General features: G+C 35.4%; 1 protein-coding gene across 2 annotated transcripts in view; it reads left to right on the top strand.

Moving 5' to 3' along the window:
• RNGTT (RNA guanylyltransferase and 5'-phosphatase) overlaps positions 1-19,168 on the top strand; it is a 132,426-nt gene that overhangs the window by 92,623 nt on the left and 20,635 nt on the right. For both annotated transcript variants that reach the window (XM_088138398.1, XM_007421783.4), the window contains one exon: positions 16,632-16,732. In XM_088138398.1, coding sequence (XP_087994524.1) covers positions 16,632-16,732 — 101 coding nt within the window. The remainder of the gene's footprint in view (positions 1-16,631; positions 16,733-19,168) is intronic.

Genomic DNA, 19,168 nt, shown 5'->3' with positions numbered 1-19,168 from the left:
ATGGGGTGCAAACTTTGCTAGCATGCAAACATTTGGAGACTATTCCAAGGTCATGTGTAAGAAGCACAGTAGGGGTAAGTGAGACATTCCTATCTGTTAACTATTAATGAAGAATAGTAAGTAAATTAAAGCACATTGTTGAATGGTGTTAAAGAGAGAGAATATAGATTACAGAAGCAACATAGTATCAGCAGATTTTGAAGATGGTATGTCTGTTTGTTTATGTGCATTGTTTTACTTTTACAATGCTTGATTGTTCAGTGCTTCAGACGCAGGAGAAATTAATGTGTGAACAATAAATAATGGATAACATTATGCTAAAACACATAAACCGTGCATCAGTGTCTCTAACAGGCATTCTCAGATATATTGTCTTGTGAAATTATGAAGTCAGAATTCATGAGCAAATTTGCTCTTATAACAGGAAGTAATTGAATTTCTTGAGGTGTTAATGTTGTCTTTGCAGCTGTGCATTTGGAAAAATGAATAACATGAATTTGATGCATCCTGTTTCTCCTATCTATACTGTGCATGGGATTAAAGCTCACCTACTTCTGTCATTTATTATCTGTTTTGAGAATACTGTGTAAAAATATCCTTATTGGGTATTAATTATATCTCTTACTCCTTCCCCGCTTTTTAAGTTTGAGATACAGAGATACAGAAACTTAAAATAGATATTTGCAGTTAATTCTGCAACATCCTATGAGATCTTAACTTTTAAAATCATGTGTTATTAAATTGAATTGCATTTTCAGTAATTAAATGACTGACTGAACTGAGACCCGATTTATTATGTATAGCTGAACACTTAGACTAAAATAAACCAACTTTATCTCTGTGGGAAACTTCACTTTGATTGTATCTTAATTTTACCATATGTTTAAATAATATATAACCTCCCAAATTCATTTAAAATATAGTCTGAGCTGCAATGAAAAAATATATATGCATCCTATTTGTACCTGCGAGCATTTAATTACAGATCAGGATCCCATCATAGAAACCACAGCAAATTTGGATTCTTAATACTTGCTGAATAGTTAAAATATTTAAATCACATTTGGACAATTATTTGAGGAATTCCTAATCAAGATGTAACAATTCTGTAAATAAAAGAAAGCTAATATTGTTACATGATTCATATTAATTACCAAGTTCTCCATATGAGGTAAACCACATATAATGCATTCCTTTACCTAGCTGCCTTTCGGGATTTTTTTAACTTGGGGGGGGGGGGGGAAGACATATGTTTATTAAATATAGCTTCAGAAGCCTGAAAAGAAAAATATCTGTTTAAATTAGTGGATGAAGTTATAAAAAATTCAAATAGTTGCATTTCTCAAGGTGTTCATATCTTTAAAAATAGCAAAAGCTATTTATATTCTGCACTCCTTTTTAAAAAATCAAATTATCTGCCAGCCAATCCAAATTTTGCACCAGAAAATTGAATTGCACTATGTAAAACTTTGAAACAATTTGCATAATTTAACCTATTTTGGAATTGTTATTCTCATGATTCTGGTTTTGTTTGTCATGAGAGAAGCCTGTCTTTGAATCTTTTATTTAGTTTTATTCAAAATCAGATTTAATTAACTTTGTAGCTTTTAAAATCTAACTAGGCACCACAGTTCTTCGAAGCATATCTCATTAGTTATGAAACCTGCAAATTTGTTTTAAAAGAAAAAGAAAATCCCAAAGGCTTGATTCTCAAGAAATTGAATTCTGTTCTAAGAATCATAGTCAGTAGAATAAATATGCACTGGCAGTAGAAATATAGCAAATGTGACTTCTCTGTATGAACTGACTGAATAATGTATCTAAGCTTTAGTAAATTAAACATTTTTGAGGATTTTCTGACACATTCAGAACATTTTACAATTTTATAGCTGAAGACTTTACTTTTGAGATATTCAGGCTTTCACTGAACATTGCATTTGAAGTTACTGATTACATTTCACAGTTGTCAGATACATTGAATATTGTAGAACAAAAACTAGTATTACACTCCAAGACAAGGTTACAGTTTGTTCAGTGTGGTTGTGGCTAGGTGCTGTTCCAAGAGTGATGTTACCATGGAGAGAGCTTTGGTTTCCATGACATTTGCTTACAAATGTTGGTAGGCCTTGAACCTAGGAAAGGTTTTGTCCTCTGACATGCATAGTGGGTGGTAAAATATATCTTGTCAAACTATGTGCGTGTATGTGGATGTATACATATACATATGTAAGTATCACCACAGTCCCCCCCCCATTCTAAGTAAACTGCATCTTTTCAGTATGATTTCTATATAGCATTGTGATGAAATTAATACATTAAGAGCTGTTGAAGCATAAAAAATATAACAGTTTGACGTGGTATAACATACATTTATATAAATATACTAGTCATTTTTTCTTGGACAGTAATTATGACAAATGCAGTAGCAATCTGCTGGCAGCTTTTGTAATTTTTGTGCAGAAATGATTCTAATTGCCATTTCTGGTGTGTTTTTTCTTTATATCTTACATTACAAATAATCCTATTTTATCAAGTTGCTTTCCTTCCCATGTTCTTTTGTTTTTTGCTTTTTTAAAATTCTCCATCCTGGAAGGAAAAGAAGTCACAACTACAGTTGTGCTGCTTCTTTTCAACTTTGTTTTACAGAATGAATATGATATACCAGAGATGATCAAAATGGCATAACTGTCTCCTGTGGTTGAAGTCATAGTACATTTCTAGGTTCAACCACTGACCTGATTCCACTATTTCATTTTAGCTAATCCATTCCTCTTTATTATAATATGCAAATGTTTTTAAAATTAATTTTAAATGAATCATTCAGACTTTCCCATCAAACTTCTGTGGTTCTATTTATAAATATTATTAGTGAAAGCTATTATTGTTATAGGCATTGAAATATTTCTTGGATAGGGAGACATCTAATTTTATTCTGTTTTTTTATTCTCAAAATGTTGGTATTATAGCCTATATTCCTGATGAAGCCATGTTCATGTTCTTCTCAAAAGTTATTCTGGAATGCCTCTACTGACAGCTAATACTCCAGTCTTTCATTTTCCCCTAGCTAGATAGGAATTCTAGATGTAGTCTTCAGCATGTAGTCTTTAGTTTCTCTGCATTATACCAAAAGTAAATGGCACTGCATATTTGGTGGTGCTTTATGCTTGCCCAGTGATTTTTATTAGCCAGAAGTAAGTAATATATAAATGAAAGTTTATTTTGAAAAACAAATTTATATCCTGGCTTATATTAACAAGTTCTTTCTATATATTAACAAGTTAGGGGAAGCATGTGGAACATGCCTTCTTGAACCCCTTTTTCACCAACGGCTAAGAGGCATCTATGTTTTCTTCTGTGTAATGAAGTAACGTTGTGTCGTGTCTCTTTCTGTCTGTTTCCTCTGGGTCGTGTGATGAAGAGGGAGTGGGGCTCAGATTGGAGCAATCAGCAGCATTCCATGCTGCTGCCCAAGTGCCTCTCCCATAGGGATAGAGCGGAGGGTTTTTTTTCCCCTAGAATACTTTTCTCTGCAGCCTCCAGCCAAATCTAGCCCATTTCTGAATTCAGTCTCTCTTTTGCTGGCTTCTCCCAGTATATCAGTTTTAGTCCCATTCTGTTCCATTTTGGGAGAATTATCCTGTTGATAAAAGATTTGAGCCCCTTTACATAATTTGTTTCCAACATTCTATTGTTTTGGAAAGAATAAACACTTGTTATGGTGGGTGTACTCCAGAATTAAAGCAGGATTTTATTACCTAAAACCAATCAGTGTGTTTTTATTACTGGCTATTCAGCGGCCCATGTTTCTAACTTTTGAGGTTGAGAACTATATGTTTCTGGCTTTGAAAATATCATACAGTACTGTTTTTCTGGGATAAGCATATTAAAATGTAGAATAATATCTAGATGACAGTCCTTTCCTTTCCTTTCCTTTCCTTTCCTTTCCTTTCCTTTCCTTTCCTTTCCTTTCCTTTCCTTTCCTTTCCTTTCCTTTCCTTTCCTTTCCTTTCCTTTCCTTTCCTTTCTCAACTTTCTAAGTCTTTTGGAATTTGATAACTTGACAGAAAAAATGAAATATCACATCTTTTCCTCCAATTAACTCTATTGAAATTTATTCTTGTAGAATTAAGCACAGTTAAATTTAGCAGTAGCAATTTTAATCTAGATATATTATGAGGATATGCATTTAATGTAATTAAAACTCATCAAATACATTAGAATATACATTTTGAAAGGAAAATGTTGTTTCTTGTATGTTGTATTGTGATGTTCTTTGAATCCAAGTCATAAAATAATTTCTTCAAATATATGAAGCCATCCTGGAAAAAGGTCTAGATGTATTGTGTCTTACTTAATTCAACCCTGTACAATGATTTGAGCTTTTCATTTGAGAGACTGCTATTTGTAGATGTGTATGTACTATACAGGGGAGAACAAGAAGTAACCACTTTATAAATATTCTCAGTGAGAGAATTAAAATAAAGAGCAACAGTCATCACCACCATCATCATTATCTCAAAGGCTTAGTGCAAATCTGGCATTATAGAAACATGTTTGGTTGTTGCCATATTCACTTATTATTTATTTGTAAATGGCCATAGACCATAAGGAAGAAAATAGAAACAAAAAAGTAAGATGTACAATAATAAAAAATATACAATACACACAAAAGTATATAGAGCATAGCAAAGGTCAACATAATGAGTAGGTCAAACTTGGCAAAGAGTAAAGTATTACAAAAGATATTGAGGTTCTATACAGAGATTGGTGGGAGGACCTAGAGCAATTGCAGAAGAGAGAGATGAAAAAGAAAGAACCTGGGCGTAGCTAGTTGTGGAACAAACCTGCTGGTTCGTAATGGCCATAGCTGCAGCTAGGAATTTTGTGACTAGATGTTTTGGTGCAATGATCTTGCAGCAGCTGATCTATAATCACTGATTATGACAGGCAAGAAAACTTGTTAATAAATGGTTTGAGGGAATCACAATGTGATAAAAAGGACAGTCTAGCAACAGATGTGCTGTGAAGTCAACCTTGAATCATTGTTTCAGAACATGTGAAGATAATCCTGACCACTGAGAGCAGGGCATCAAATTGTGCCAATGTAAAATGCCCTTCTATGTGGGTTATGAAGGATATGAGAAAAGTGTCTAGGTGTGTAAAATGGAGCACACGTGAGCTTGTTGTAGTGGAGATGTGATTTTTTAAAATCTATCTTTTTAGACACCCAGGTTGAATTAAACTCTGCCAGAGTTTCATCAGGTCCTACAGAGCATTTGGTTGAGGGGGAGGAGAATAGCTCACAATAGACTGTTTTTTTATGGATGAGGAGTAACTATCCAAGAATGCCATGTTTGAGAGAGCCAACAAAAACTGCTATGGTGGTTTTCTTAGCTCCACTAACAATAATGTTCTTCATAGTATAGTTAGCAAAGCTGGGGACTGGGGCAATGGGGCATTGTAAACTGCTCATTTTGGTTCGCTGTTTACAGGAAAATGATCAAGGAACTACCAACTTTATTGTTTCAGTGTCCTTGAATCCACTGTTTAAAGATTTTTAAAAAATATATGTACTTTCTTTTTCTCTCTGGGATACTTGTGTCAATCCCAGTGATCTCTATCAGGACATGTAAAGCTCATGATTTGTCCAGCAATCTCAAGTGTTGTCATAGGCCTTGGGATTATGGGCAGTGCCCTTTTGAATGTTGCATGACTAGGGCAATTAGAAATTCAGTTTTTTTGCCTTTATCTTCATCTCAAAGTTACAACTTGCTGTGCTTGATTATGGTATCATTTAACATATATTAAACAAGGGTAGGCAATCTGTGGCCTGGCTTGATCTGTTTTTGTGTTCCCAGATTATATTGCCAAAATTCAGTAGCAAAAATGCCCATTTTTGTGGTATGATTTTTGCATTTAGAAGCAAAAAGAAGCAATCCTTTGCAGAAATAAAAGCTGATAACTTTTGTAGCTGCTTTCCTCTAAATCTGAACATTTTCAGGTGTGGTCTGGACTATCAAAGAAATAATGGTTTTAATTATAAATATCTAAATCTGTGGATAAAATGTGGTCATGTTTCTTTTTTACTCAGTAGAATAGAATATCATGAAAAGGATTAGCTGCTTTATGAAATAAGATGTTTAATGAGGCTTGAGCTCTGAGTTTTAAATGCTGGTGCATGAGAAATAGACAATTATACTCTGTAATTACAAATACAATATACAATAAAACATGTTGATCTGACAGTTTTTTTTCTTAAAGACTCTGAAAACTATTGAAATATTGCAAGTATTTTTGCAACCAAGTTATAATTCAAGTGTCTTTCCTTGTATAGTGAAAGTGGCACTACCCATGCAAAAGAGGGAGGTAGAAACAGATGTGAGTGGGTGAAGGGGGAAGAGTGCAGGGCAGCCAATCCAGAATTTTGTTGGCACTCCAGATGAAGCCTTGCCAGCTGTGGCTCACCCAAGGCCCATGAATTAGATGGGCCAGGCTGGCAAAATGGATTAGGCTTGGAGTTAATCGAATTTTAATTCCAGGTATTGAAAATCTGTTATGCTATTCATAAAAATCCTAGGTTAGTGGCAGCTGTGTCTGGTAGTCTTATTTTTTTAAAAGCAAATCTCTAAAGTAACCTGAAGCTATGGAGAAAGTTATGGGAAAAACAATAATGATCCGTTTATTCAAACAGTTCCAGTTTAAGATAAATCTTGAGCTGTGTAAAACCTTCAAAAACAGGAATACATATGAATCACCTGTTTTCCCATTGTTAAAGCAGTCTGGTTATTTGCACGTGTGGACTGTTTTGGAAACTCCTCTGAGCTGTCTCAGTGCTCCACTGCATTGCCATATTACTATCTTTTGGCAAACAAAACCATCAGCAGTAAAAACAATTAAGAAAATTAAAAAAAATGATTTCCTATGCTAAATTTCATAACATATGAAATATAGTCATGAAATTATTGGTATCCATGGCAATAAACAGCACCGTTGTTTAAATTGTGACTTTTTCATATCTGAATTCTTATTTCCATCCTAAAATAGATGCCATAGGACAGAAGTGTACAAACAAAGGCCCCAGGTTGTCTGAAAGACCTGTGAACAGCTCCCAGAGACTTCCAGAAGTTGTTGCCTAATTGTAATTCTAAATGTGACAGAGGAAGAAATTTATAAAATGCATGACTGGAGAGTAATCTTTTCTTTTTTTAACCTTTTAACTGTAATTATTTAGTCAGGCTGCAAAATTTCCGAATTCCAATATGATATTCCAATTATGGAATTTTGTTTCCTCTTTAAGGAAATATTTCAGGGGTATAAAGCTTTAATATGCTTTATCATAGATGGAGATTTATGAGAAACGCATTGCAGAAGTCAGAGAGTTTTGTCATCGCTGGAGGTAAGTGGCTGCCCACTAAATCAGTACCTCTGTGGACCTATATTTGAAAAAATTATTAATATTTCAAGCCATTTTTGTTGATCTCCTGTTGCCAGACTTTTTGGAGCCCAGCTTCAGATTTAACCTACGTGTGATACAAAAGAGAAATCTTTGTGAGACAGGGTTTTTTCAAGCAAGATAGTTGTTTGTTGTTGACATATGTGACTCTTGGGATATTTTATGGCAAATACCAGGGAGGCTTGATGTTTTAGGGTCTCATGGAAAATGTTTATGTAATGTCTGTACATTTTTCACTATGATTTCTGTTCATCACGTGCAGGTTTGTCCTATGCTTGCACAGGCATTCTTGGAACATTCTAGAGATGAGCTCTTGTTTCATTCTGTCTAGAGAGCACCCTCCACATTTTCTTTCAACCATGTTACAGTAATTTTTGGGAATGTTGTCTCTTTTCTTCATTAGTTACTGTGTCCACTGAACATTTTGTTATGTAGTGCTGCCACTACTAAAGCTTCACACTACTCAAGCAAGGACATTATGCTGTATTATCTTGGCTTAGAACTCTGTCATGAGAACAGGCTCCTCAGGTTTCTCACATAGTAGTATCAGTACCAATAAATACAGTGTTAGGAAACCTTTGGCTGCAATAACTATCTCAGACAATGTCTTTGGTTTCAGTACTTCATGTGGTACTGATACTTTTAGCTATGTTCACAGCCATATATTCCCCACCATCCCTCTATTACAAGATCATAAGCTGTTTAAGCCACTGAGTCCATCCCTTTCCTTATTGTAGAGCCAGATTTAAGTACCCCTGACAGATCACTGTTTACTGGAATATATCCAGTGAAGGGAAACCCAATACCTCTCTAGAGTGATTATTTCCACTATCAAACTGTTTCTATAGTTAGGATTTTTTTTCCTAACCTTCAGCCAGAATCTGTTTTCCTGTATCTGAAGTCCATTATTTTTTCTCCTATTCTGTAAAATGACAAGAACTAGCGTAAGCTTCTTTTGATTGACATTCTTTCATTTACCTCCACTCAGTCTTCTCAAGATGAAGCATTCTCAGTTCCTTCAGTCTGTACAGAGGACTTAATTTCTCATCCTCTGATTTACTCTTTTCTGAATCTTTACCCATTTGTTTTAGTCTTTCTTAAAGTGAAATGCCCAGAACATACTCTAGGTGGCGTATCATTGAAGCAGAATAAAGTGGAATTCTTACTTCCTATGATTTGGAATCTGTAGTTCAATTGATAGCTGATCTTCCTGCGCATTTCTTTCCTTCTGAAGGAAAAAGTTGGCAGCAAGAGAAATCAAATATTTCTTGGAAGGACCACACTTGGGAAGGCTTGTCTGCCAGCAGAGGTCTGCTGCTTGATTTCTTTGAAAGATAATGCAGTTTACTTTTGAAAAGTATCATTCATTTCATTTGGATTTCTGAGGATGTATGGATAGTTTTAATATACTTAGAGATGGTTCTCTGGGAAGTGTTCCAAGAAGATATGTCATAGTGTGGGCAGCCCTTAATTGCATAAAAGAAAAAACAAAAGATAGATAGATAGATAGATAGATAGATAGATAGATAGATAGATAGAGATAGATAGATAGATAGATAGATAGATAGATAGATAGATAGATAGATAGATAGATAGATAGATAGATCGAATAAGGTGTATCAGGAACTTACGATAGTTGCTGACTTGCACGGGTCAAACTATCCTTTAACCCTTACCTGAATCTTTTTTGAGGAAGGAGTTGCCTTCAGCTATTTTCTTTGGATGTTAACTGTTGTTGATCAGGGATACAGTTTGGAATTTGGTGTGTGTGTGTGTGTGTCTATTTATGCCTTATTGTCATCAGATACTTTCTTTCCATCAGTTGAAACTGAATACAAAAGAACATAAAGGGGAATTATTCTGCTTTCTGCCAGACAAATGAAATAGGTTTTACTCCCATTATTTTATCCTATCCCATTGTGGAATGAAAAATTGCATCCCGTCCTTGATCTGTGAGACATCAACAATTTCATTCAACATCATCAGTTCCAGATTTTGATTGTAACATCTATTTCTTCATTGCTTAGCAGAAGAGACTGGCTTATATTGGTGGATATTTCTGATGCATTTTTTAATGTTTCTATCATGGTTGAGGTCTGCCATTTTCCCAAGATCACCACTCTGTTTTTTAATCACAGATGAATCTCTCCTGGGTTGGAGACCCCATCACAACTGAATGACAAGTTGGAATCTGCCTTGGAAAGGCAACTGCATAGGAAATATAGAAGAGCTCATAGTGGCAGCCATCAAAGCTCCTTGTCACTAACCATAGTTTAGATCACTGCCAACTATGTCATGATAGTATTTTCCTTGAACTAGTATGGTCTTTGTAATACTTCATACTGGACAATTGGGACTGGTGCATCATAGTCATGAGGATCATGGGTATTTGCAACCCCAGCACAACCTTGGCTATGAATCGCATATCCTCCATGAACAAGCTTTAATTTTAAAAAAATCATTTATGTCTATCCTTTCTAGAAGCAAAGTTATAAAAGAAATCATTTCACTTTTCTATTAATTTTGTAATGGAAATATTTTCCTGCTTTTTATTGTTTTTAGCCAATGAATGAGCAATCATACCTGTGATTGCCAGAGGGACCAGATAAGGAAGATTGTATTTTACCTTTTCTGGTATGAAGTGATAACTGTCTCTTAAAAAACAATTAAGAAATTCAGGGTTTGGGGGCAACTCTGTGCAGTGGTGAGTCTACCTAAACACAAAAGGTGGAAACAAAAAAAGAAGGTTGCATTATTTCCAACTCAGATGTTATAATTATTCCTCTGAATTATATAAAGGGTCTGGGGACTGTCAGCAGGATAACTCTCCAAAAACAATATGGAACAGGACCAAATTTGGGGAATGGTAAAATAAAAGTCAAATTCATAAACATGCTTGATCTAGTTGGGGTTTGCAGAGAAGAACACTCTAGGGGGAAAAAAAAACCCCAATGCATCCCTCAGGAAGAGGCAGTTAGGTTCTTACTGAGAATGTTGCTGATTTCTTTATTATAAGCCTTCCCTCTTCCTTCCTTGCCATGTAGCCAGAGCAGAACTATGATTAAGGGGATGGAAAGAATACAAGAAGCCTCGCTCAGCATGCTTTCCCTACCTTGCTAAATGTGCAACCAGACACAAAACCCCACAGTTCCAGAAACAAGTATATAGGTCTAAGAGCATTGGTGCAGCATAACATTCAAATAAGTTATTTTCAGTTAGCTGATGAAAAACCAGCTGATCAACAACATGGACATAAGTGAGCTGCAAAGACTGGCCAAATATATTCATTTCTGCCTGTATGTACTGCAAAAGACACCATAAGCACCACTGCTACTTAATGCAGAATGCTCACTGTGTTTTCAAAATTAAAAAAGGGCTGTAGCTTAGAGGATAGAGCCTCTAGTTTGCATACAGAAGTCCCAGATTTAATCCCTTGCTTTTCCAGGCGAAGCTGGGAAAACACTCAAGTCTGAAACATTGAAGAGTAGCTAATAGTCAGTGTAGACAGTACTGAGCTAGATGGATAAAAGACTGACTTGACATAAGGCAGTTCCTTCTCCTGTGTGGGCTAGATGGCATGACAAGTAGAAGCATAGCTGGCTTGAAAATTGTACTCAAGAAGTGCTCATCAGTGATCCTTATCATATTGGAGAACGACTTCAATGGGTGTTGCAGTGATTTACCTTGTATTTCCATTATCATCCATTAATGATTTGGATGAATAGGTAGAGGGGATGCTTATCAAATTTGCAGATAATACAAAATTGGGCTGGATAGCTAGTACTTCAGAAGACAGAAATAAAATTATCTTAATAGGTTCAAGAAATGGGCTGAAATAGAATGAATTTTAATAAAGACAAGTGCAAAGTTCTTCACTTAAGAAACAAAAATCAAATGCATGGGTGTAGGCTTGATAATGGTACTTTTGAAAAAGATCTTGAAATAGTAGCTAATTGTAAATTGACTGACCCAGCAGGAGCTGGGTATGTTTAGACTTGAGAAAAGATGCTGAGGCAGGATATGATAGTATTCTTCAAATACCTGAAAGGATGGCACATAGAAGAAAGTCAAGTTTTATTCTTTTATTTCAGAGTGCAGGGCATGGAATAATGGATTTAAGTTACAGGAAGGCAGATCCCACGTTAAAAAATAAGAGCAGTCTGACAGTGGAACCAGCTACCCAGTGAGGCATTGAGTATCATTTCATGGGATGTGTTCAAGCAGAGGCCAGACATCCATCAGTTTAGAATGCTGTAATTTGGATATCTATACTGGGCAGAGGGTTAGACTTCCTGGCATACATGGCCCCTGCCAACTCTCTTATTCTGTGATTCTATTCTAGAACATGGGGTCCTTTTTTAAAAAAAATCATACAATTTAAACCTATAAAAAAAGTAGTGTTATCAAAAAATATCAAAAAGCACATAGTCATTGTGTTGCAACTTATGTGTGCAAATGACAGTAATATAATTTGTTGTTTTCATTCCCCGCAACTAAACACCCATGCTAGGAATATGTTATGTTCATTCAATTAGATCATGGAAGAAAGCTGGAGCATAAGACAATTCATTAGTGACTTGAGGAAGAAAAGGAAATTTTGTTTTTGAGTTTATTGACTTTTGTATGTTTTGATGTTGTATCAGACAGTATAATGGTAAAGCAATGAAGATATATTTTAGCATTGCTAAATTGGTGTAGCTGAACATCTATAATCTTCTGTAGTTAGTTTGTTATATTTTTGTCCCACCCTTCTTTAGAACTGTGTACATAGGCTAGCATGTATGAAACTAAATTAACTTTTGTTAAGAAAGTAACTCAGTGGTCTGTGGAAGTCCACTAGAGGATCTGCTGCAGCCTCCCCACATACATGGGTCAAAGCCTACCACATATAATCCAGGAGAAGGTGAATGAAATCTTTGAAGTACTATGTATCACCTGTTAAAAACCCAAGAGCATTGCAGGATTAGATTAAAGGATCTTCTAAGTCAGTATCCTAATTCCCACTTTTGCGAACCAGGTGCTCATGGGAAACCCCAAAGCAAGACACGAATATAAGAGCAGTCATCTGCTTATATTTCCCAGCAACTGGTATATTTTATATCAAGTAAAAATATATTAAACAATAAATAAAAAGATAGATAGATAGAAAGATAGAAAGATAGAAAGATAGAAAGATAGAAAGATAGAAAGATAGAAAGATATATAGAAATGGTCAGTAGTCAGTACTCTTAGGTACTGCATTTAGGAAATTGCCACTAAAGTTCTTTTAACTGCTGGTCTGGAATAAAACTCAAATCTTTTCAGGTACTGGAGTCACTGCAAAAATGTATCCATTCACAATAGAAGTGAAGGCGTCTCTCGCTTAGTTATGATTATGTCAATTCAAATGTGTTTGCATTGACTGTGATCATTTTAATGACTCATTACATGGACAAAAGCTTTCAGCTGCCCATTCGTCTCCCCCCAGTTACATATTAATTAATTGCAAGCAGTGATTTCCAAATAATGGAGTGACAGAGTGTGGGAAAGCTGTGGTTTTGGAAGAAACTGTGACACGAAAGATACTAATTTAACAACTGAAATGTCAAAATGAGCTCTGATCTATCTTATTAGTCAGATATCTTTGGCGGTTTTGTTTTGTTTCCTTAAAAACAAATGGGCTATTAGATTAGCTAGTCTTCAAATTTATTCTGGAAAAACTTAATGTTCCTTGGAAGATTTTTAGGGGCTGGCAAAAGAGATCAAAATCTTGATACTAAGAGATGCCAAGCCCTCCAAACTTAAACTATCTGCCTCCTATTATAATTTTTTTTCTCCCCTGCAGTAAATAGAATCATCTTTTTTCACTTGAAAACGTATGTGTATTTGATAAACTGAGTAGGTCTATTTCACTTTTAAGATTATGCATTTTATTGGAGCAAACAAGCAATGTTGCAGTAATGCTATTCAGGCAACAGATTTTAATTACTTGCTGTCATGTGGTCTATAAAATCTTTCATCATTCATTTAAGCAGGACACAGAGGACTGTGGAAGTGCATGCGGCAAAATATTACACAGCATGTAAATTAATTTGGGAAGATTGTTCAGATTCTGCAGACCACTGCATTCTAGAAATTCTTTCCGTGGGAGGTTTGTGTTTGCTGCTTATTTCCATGCCTTTCTGAAAATTGTCAGCACTGGTTTTCAGATGTTAATAACTTGTTCTCTTTGCAATGAATAACCAGTCCTTAAAAGCAGAGCCGCTTCAGAGGCTCAGACAACAGGAATACAATGGCTTGCTTGCAAATTATTGTGTAATTGAGTGCATTTAAATTACACTCCTATATTTTAAGTCATGATTTTGAATATTTATGACTGGCAGTAAACAAGATGAAACTAAAGGCCCAACCCTGGAAGGCTGAAACTTGGTAAAGGGGTAATTGATTCTCCCCCCCCCCCCGTCATCTTGAATTTTGTAGTCTTTTTATGTATATAGTCTTTTATGTAGTCTTATTTTTTAGCTAATTTATTATGGATATTTATATTTTTACTGTTTTTACTGTTTGATTTTAGTTGCGAGCTGCCCAGAGTCATCCTCTAGGGGAGATGGGCAACACATAAATTTAATAAATAAATACCTAAAAGAAAAAAAGGTACCTTTTCCACACAGATGATTTCTGAGAGTTATCATTTATTATAGTTCAAGGAAGAACTTCACAAGTTTTAACATGGTTGAGGGTAGAGATAAAGCAGTGCCAATTTCACCTCATCAAGGTTTCCATTTTTCTTTTTGAAATACATAATCCAGTTATTTCTTGAGAGAAACAATGCCTCTTCATCTTGCAACAAATAAGAAAAAGCTTATGAAGGAGGGGGATAATAATGTGTGAGCTGGTAAAGGGTGGCTGTTCTGTATCTTGCTGTTACTGGAGAAGAGCAACAATACCAATATATAAAGAGAAGATACAGTTTCTGTTTGTTCCTCACTGGGCTCACTATGAAACATTTCCTATATGGTTTTGCTTTTGTCTCTCTGGGGTATGCCTAACTATAAGTAATTCGGCCTTTCTTTTCTTTTGGAAAAAAATGATGTTACTGCTTTCTGACCATATTACAATAATGATTAAATACCTGATACCATTCATATGTGTATTTGACTAGCTGCTAAATGTAGTGATGTGCTGAATTTTAATATTCGAGTTCCTGATGAACTGGACAAGGGTTAGCCCTTTAATGTACATCCATACTACCAATGCCTGAGGTACCTCCCTGTATTATATGCATTAAGTTGTTTATTGTCTTTCACTGGACTATATTGTTAGTACTTTACCTAGCATTTTTGTGATAATTAAAAACAGGTTGGAACTGCTTGCATCTAATGTATTGAATTCTACTTCTAGGATATTCAATTGTTATCTTTTTTCTACATGCTAAGAACATGGATGTTCATTAAAAATGTATGAAAAATCTGTAGCTTTTTTAGCCCTCCCCTCAGGAATATGGTTGTTAATCATTGTGACCTTGCTGAGTCAAAGATTGCTTCAATAAGTGCCTACATAGTAGACTTTCATGTACTGCATATTTCAGAATATATAACCACATCTGGCTATCAGGATTGCATCTAATGAAATAACTCTTGGAACCTCTGGTTAAAGCGACTTATTGTAAGCTTTTGCTCAGTACTAGCTGATCTGAAGCATAGCCTCAAGAGATTGTTTGTCCTCTGAGAGAGTGGCCAATTATGTATGGGCCTGCCTTACAAAAAGGTTGTTGATTGCCTAGAGAAGTAATAATGCATGCAGATAAAATGTTTGCAGTTTCTTCCCTGAATCTGGAGCTCAGAGATTCTACTAGAGACTAATGTGTTTGCCACAATAGGACTAATCAAATCCAATATAATGGAACATATAAGGGCATCATTTGTTCCTTTTGAGACAGCCAGCACCACTGAATTGCAGGCTTATGCTAAAAATCTAATTAAAGATCGTATCTGCACCTGGGTGGAGTGACAGAAGACTAAAGACAAAAGTAAGGAAGAAGCTGGGCAACATATCACTGTTAACATGATAGCAGAACAGAAATAATAGACCAGATTCTTGTGGCATCTGTTTAACACATTTATGAAGTCAGCTATGGTCAAGGATTATAGATACAACTTCATTTGCCATCTGAAATATTATTCTGCCTAAGGAGAATGTGCTTATGGCGGGAAAAATAGTAAACAGTAGATTTAAGAGAAATGAAATGCAGAAGATGCAGACAGTGCAGAATTCTGGGGCAATGGGTATAAGAAATCAAAGACCTATGTTATAATCTTACAGTTTAAGCAAAATATTTAAATGCACGTATACTTAATTTAATGACTCTTGTTAATGGGTGTAAGATTGCTTTATGAAGGATAATTCTGTCTAGGGCAATTAATCATGTTGATTTTTACCAGGTAAACCCGAGTTCTTGTATTGTGAGAAAGGCTATTCTTTTTTGCTAGCTTCATCTATTTAATAGTGCAGAAAAAAAAAGGAAATTGGATACAATGAAATCCATATGAATCAAACACCTATAGCATTAAACAGCTTTTATGCACATTTGAATCTGCTTAAACCCATTGACTTCAGTGGGTTTTAGTATGCATAACTGGACATAACAGTATGCTGCCCAACATTGTAATGATTATTTGTTTATCTTCCTAAAACTTGTGTGGAATTTCTTCTAGGTCAATATTAGGTTTCCTCTCTTTAATCTGCTACTTTGGGATGTCTGCCTCATATTCATAGATATGCTACTAGCACTCTCATTGATGAATTATCAATCAGACACTTGAAAAATCAAAATCTGATTACTGTCTGAAATTGAAAGTCTGAAATTGGAAAAGGTGGGGAATTCTCTCACTTCACTGTGTGCAACCTGCATCAATTCCCCAATAAATCCCCTCAGAAGATTAAAATGAATAACATGGATAACATATATTGTGCATGCATATATGGAATCAAGATTTTTTAATAAACTTCATAACGTCCCTATCTTCTTTCAGGTACTAATTGTAATGCTTTCTGTGTCATACATCTAAAGAAAGGATGTTATAGTATAAGCATGACCTTATAACTTTTTCCCCTAAATATTTGACAGGTTATTAAATGCTGGCTTGTAAGCAAACAAGTAAATGTTCTTTAATTTTTCCTTTATTTATTTATTTTTAAGAAATACAAGCCTGGACGATGTGATGACATTTTGAAATGGAAGCCACCCAGTCTAAATTCAGTAGATTTTCGTCTAAAAATAGCAAGAGTTGCTGGAGAAGGGTATGTAAACTCATCTACTACATCTTGGAAATATATAACTTTATGTTAAAAATCACATGTCACAGCCTAGAGAGCTTATTACCAGAAATAAGCTATTGGGAAAAAGAAAAATGGTACAGGCAAATTGATTAGCGTAAGAAGGGATTTATCAGACAAGGTGACCATTCTGGGTTCAGAAGCCCAGACCTAACACAGGAACAATAGGTGAAGGCAATTGCTTGAGGAGGAAGCTCAAAAGAAATAAAAAGGCTGAGCAGAAAGTGACTCTGGGGAAGAAATTCACATGGGATCTCACTTTTCCCTTTTTTCATATATATATAGAATTGCTTTAAAATATGCTGTTGCCTGGTAGGAAGCAGATGGATAAACTGTTATGAAGCCCATAAAATCTCCAACATAAAGAGATGAAGAATATTGAACTCAACTCTAGATACTGATGTAAAATAACTACGTAAATTTTCATTTGCTTAATTTTTATTTTCATTTGTACCCTGCCTTTCTACTCCTAGAACTTTCAGAGCATCTATTAATATGAAATGAAAGATACAGGTAGTCCTCAGGTTTCAATGGCAATTGGGACCAGAATTTCCGTCGTAAAGTGATGTGGTTGTAAAGCACGACATCACGTGACCTCATCACTTAGTGATGGCAGTCCCAGTTGTTAAGTGGGAAGAGATGGGAATCCCAAGCAAGCAGGCTGGCAGGTGTGTTGGCAGGTGCTATGGAATGCAGGTGGGCAAAAAAGCGGTGGGGGCTGGAGCGCCTTCCAACTTCCTGCCAGCTTCCCACTGACTTTGCTTGTGGGAAGCTGGTAGGGAACGTTGAAAATCATGATCACATGACCATGGCTCGCTGCCACATTGTAATCACAAGTGCCTGGATCGTGACTGCAGGGATGCTGCAATGGCCAGAACTCTGAGGACCAGTCATAACTCCCCCTTGTTCAGTTTTGTAGTAACTTTAAATGGTTGCTGAATGAGTGGTCGTAACCTGAAGACTACCTGCATTTGCAAACTGCTTAAAAATACCTAAAATGCAGTAGATAAATCATCCAAAAAACTCCCTTATAATGCTTGAATATAAATCTGTAAACAATTATTTGTTCTGTTTTCTTCTTTTAGTTTTGGATTTCTTTTTATCAGACTTATAGATCTGTTGAAATAATCTACCAGATGTTGTACAGAAAGTATAGCATTCAGTTCACCGAACTGCATCTAGTAGCAAATGATTCCCCTTCCCTCTCTCAAATCTGCTCTGGAAAATCCCATTATGTGAGCAAAAGTATATAATTTGTATTATATATATTTATCTGGGATCATGACCAAATCTTACTATTGAAAAATAGAGGGTTAAATACAGTCTCCCTAAACATTTTTGTTGCTCCTGCTGGAGAGCTGTTCCATGTTGCATGTTAACTAGCATCATCACTATGCTCTAAAGGCAACTTAATGACTGCAGTATCAGTTTATGAACTGGGCATTAATCAAGCTAATATAAATGCCTGTGGCCCAGACTTTCACATTTACAGTAGTTATTTCAACGATTTTGAAATTGAAATTTCATCAAAGAGAGGTATGCTTGAAAAGTATTACAAATCATTGCCACCTTAGATATAATTCCTATATTGTCTTATAGGTGTATTTCCCCAAAGAGCTTCAGATGGGACAGTTTGCATTGGCCAATTGATAGGGAGTTTTAGAAGGTTTTAGCATTTTCCCCAGTTACTCATGCTTTAACAATACAATGCTATGCAGATTCTTCCTGCTTGCTATGAAAAGTATGAATGGCTGTAGGTATTCAATATTTTTAACAGTTTTACTCCTGTTTTGTAAATGACACACTGTTGAGGAAACATTGTTATGCTATAGAATCATCTTTATATATGATATTTTCAAAGAATGAGAGAAGACACATTTATGCTAAGGAGACTATAGTTTAAAAGTAAGCATGAAGGAGACAGAGGAAGGGGAGTGAATCTACTGATGACAAAAGGAATCTGCATGGTGCAATGTTTTTCTTACATTGCAAAGGTTTTTTTGGAAGAGGAAGTTGAGACTTTGCGGAACTCTTCATTTGGAATAAGAACATTTTTTTTTGTATAATGGTTTTAAAATGGAACCATGTCAAAAGATCAAAAAAGCAGAAATCTGTACCTTTTGATAACAGGAATGTTAAAGGTTGGGAAAACGGCAGGAATTTTCCAGACACAGAAACACACACAGTTCTCTAAATGACAATGATATTTATTTAGTGTTACAATGCTTTTCTAGTAAATAAATTGTGCTTATTATCGCTCTCTTTTTATCCCTCTCCATTTGCTTAACAAATTGTACAAACATTTCTATACAGACTTTTCTTTACAGAGCTTTTTACAGTTTCTTAATTGTCTTACTCCCTTCCTCTTTGAGTCATGTAAGTATTTCTTATCACAGCCTT

This window comes from Python bivittatus, unplaced genomic scaffold, assembly GCF_059951505.1.
Source record: "Python bivittatus isolate LINGU-HERP-01145 unplaced genomic scaffold, Pbiv_v1 ctg000020_np1212, whole genome shotgun sequence".
NCBI classification, from domain to species: domain Eukaryota; kingdom Metazoa; phylum Chordata; class Lepidosauria; order Squamata; family Pythonidae; genus Python; species Python bivittatus.
This window is presented reverse-complemented; position numbering and strand designations above follow the sequence as displayed.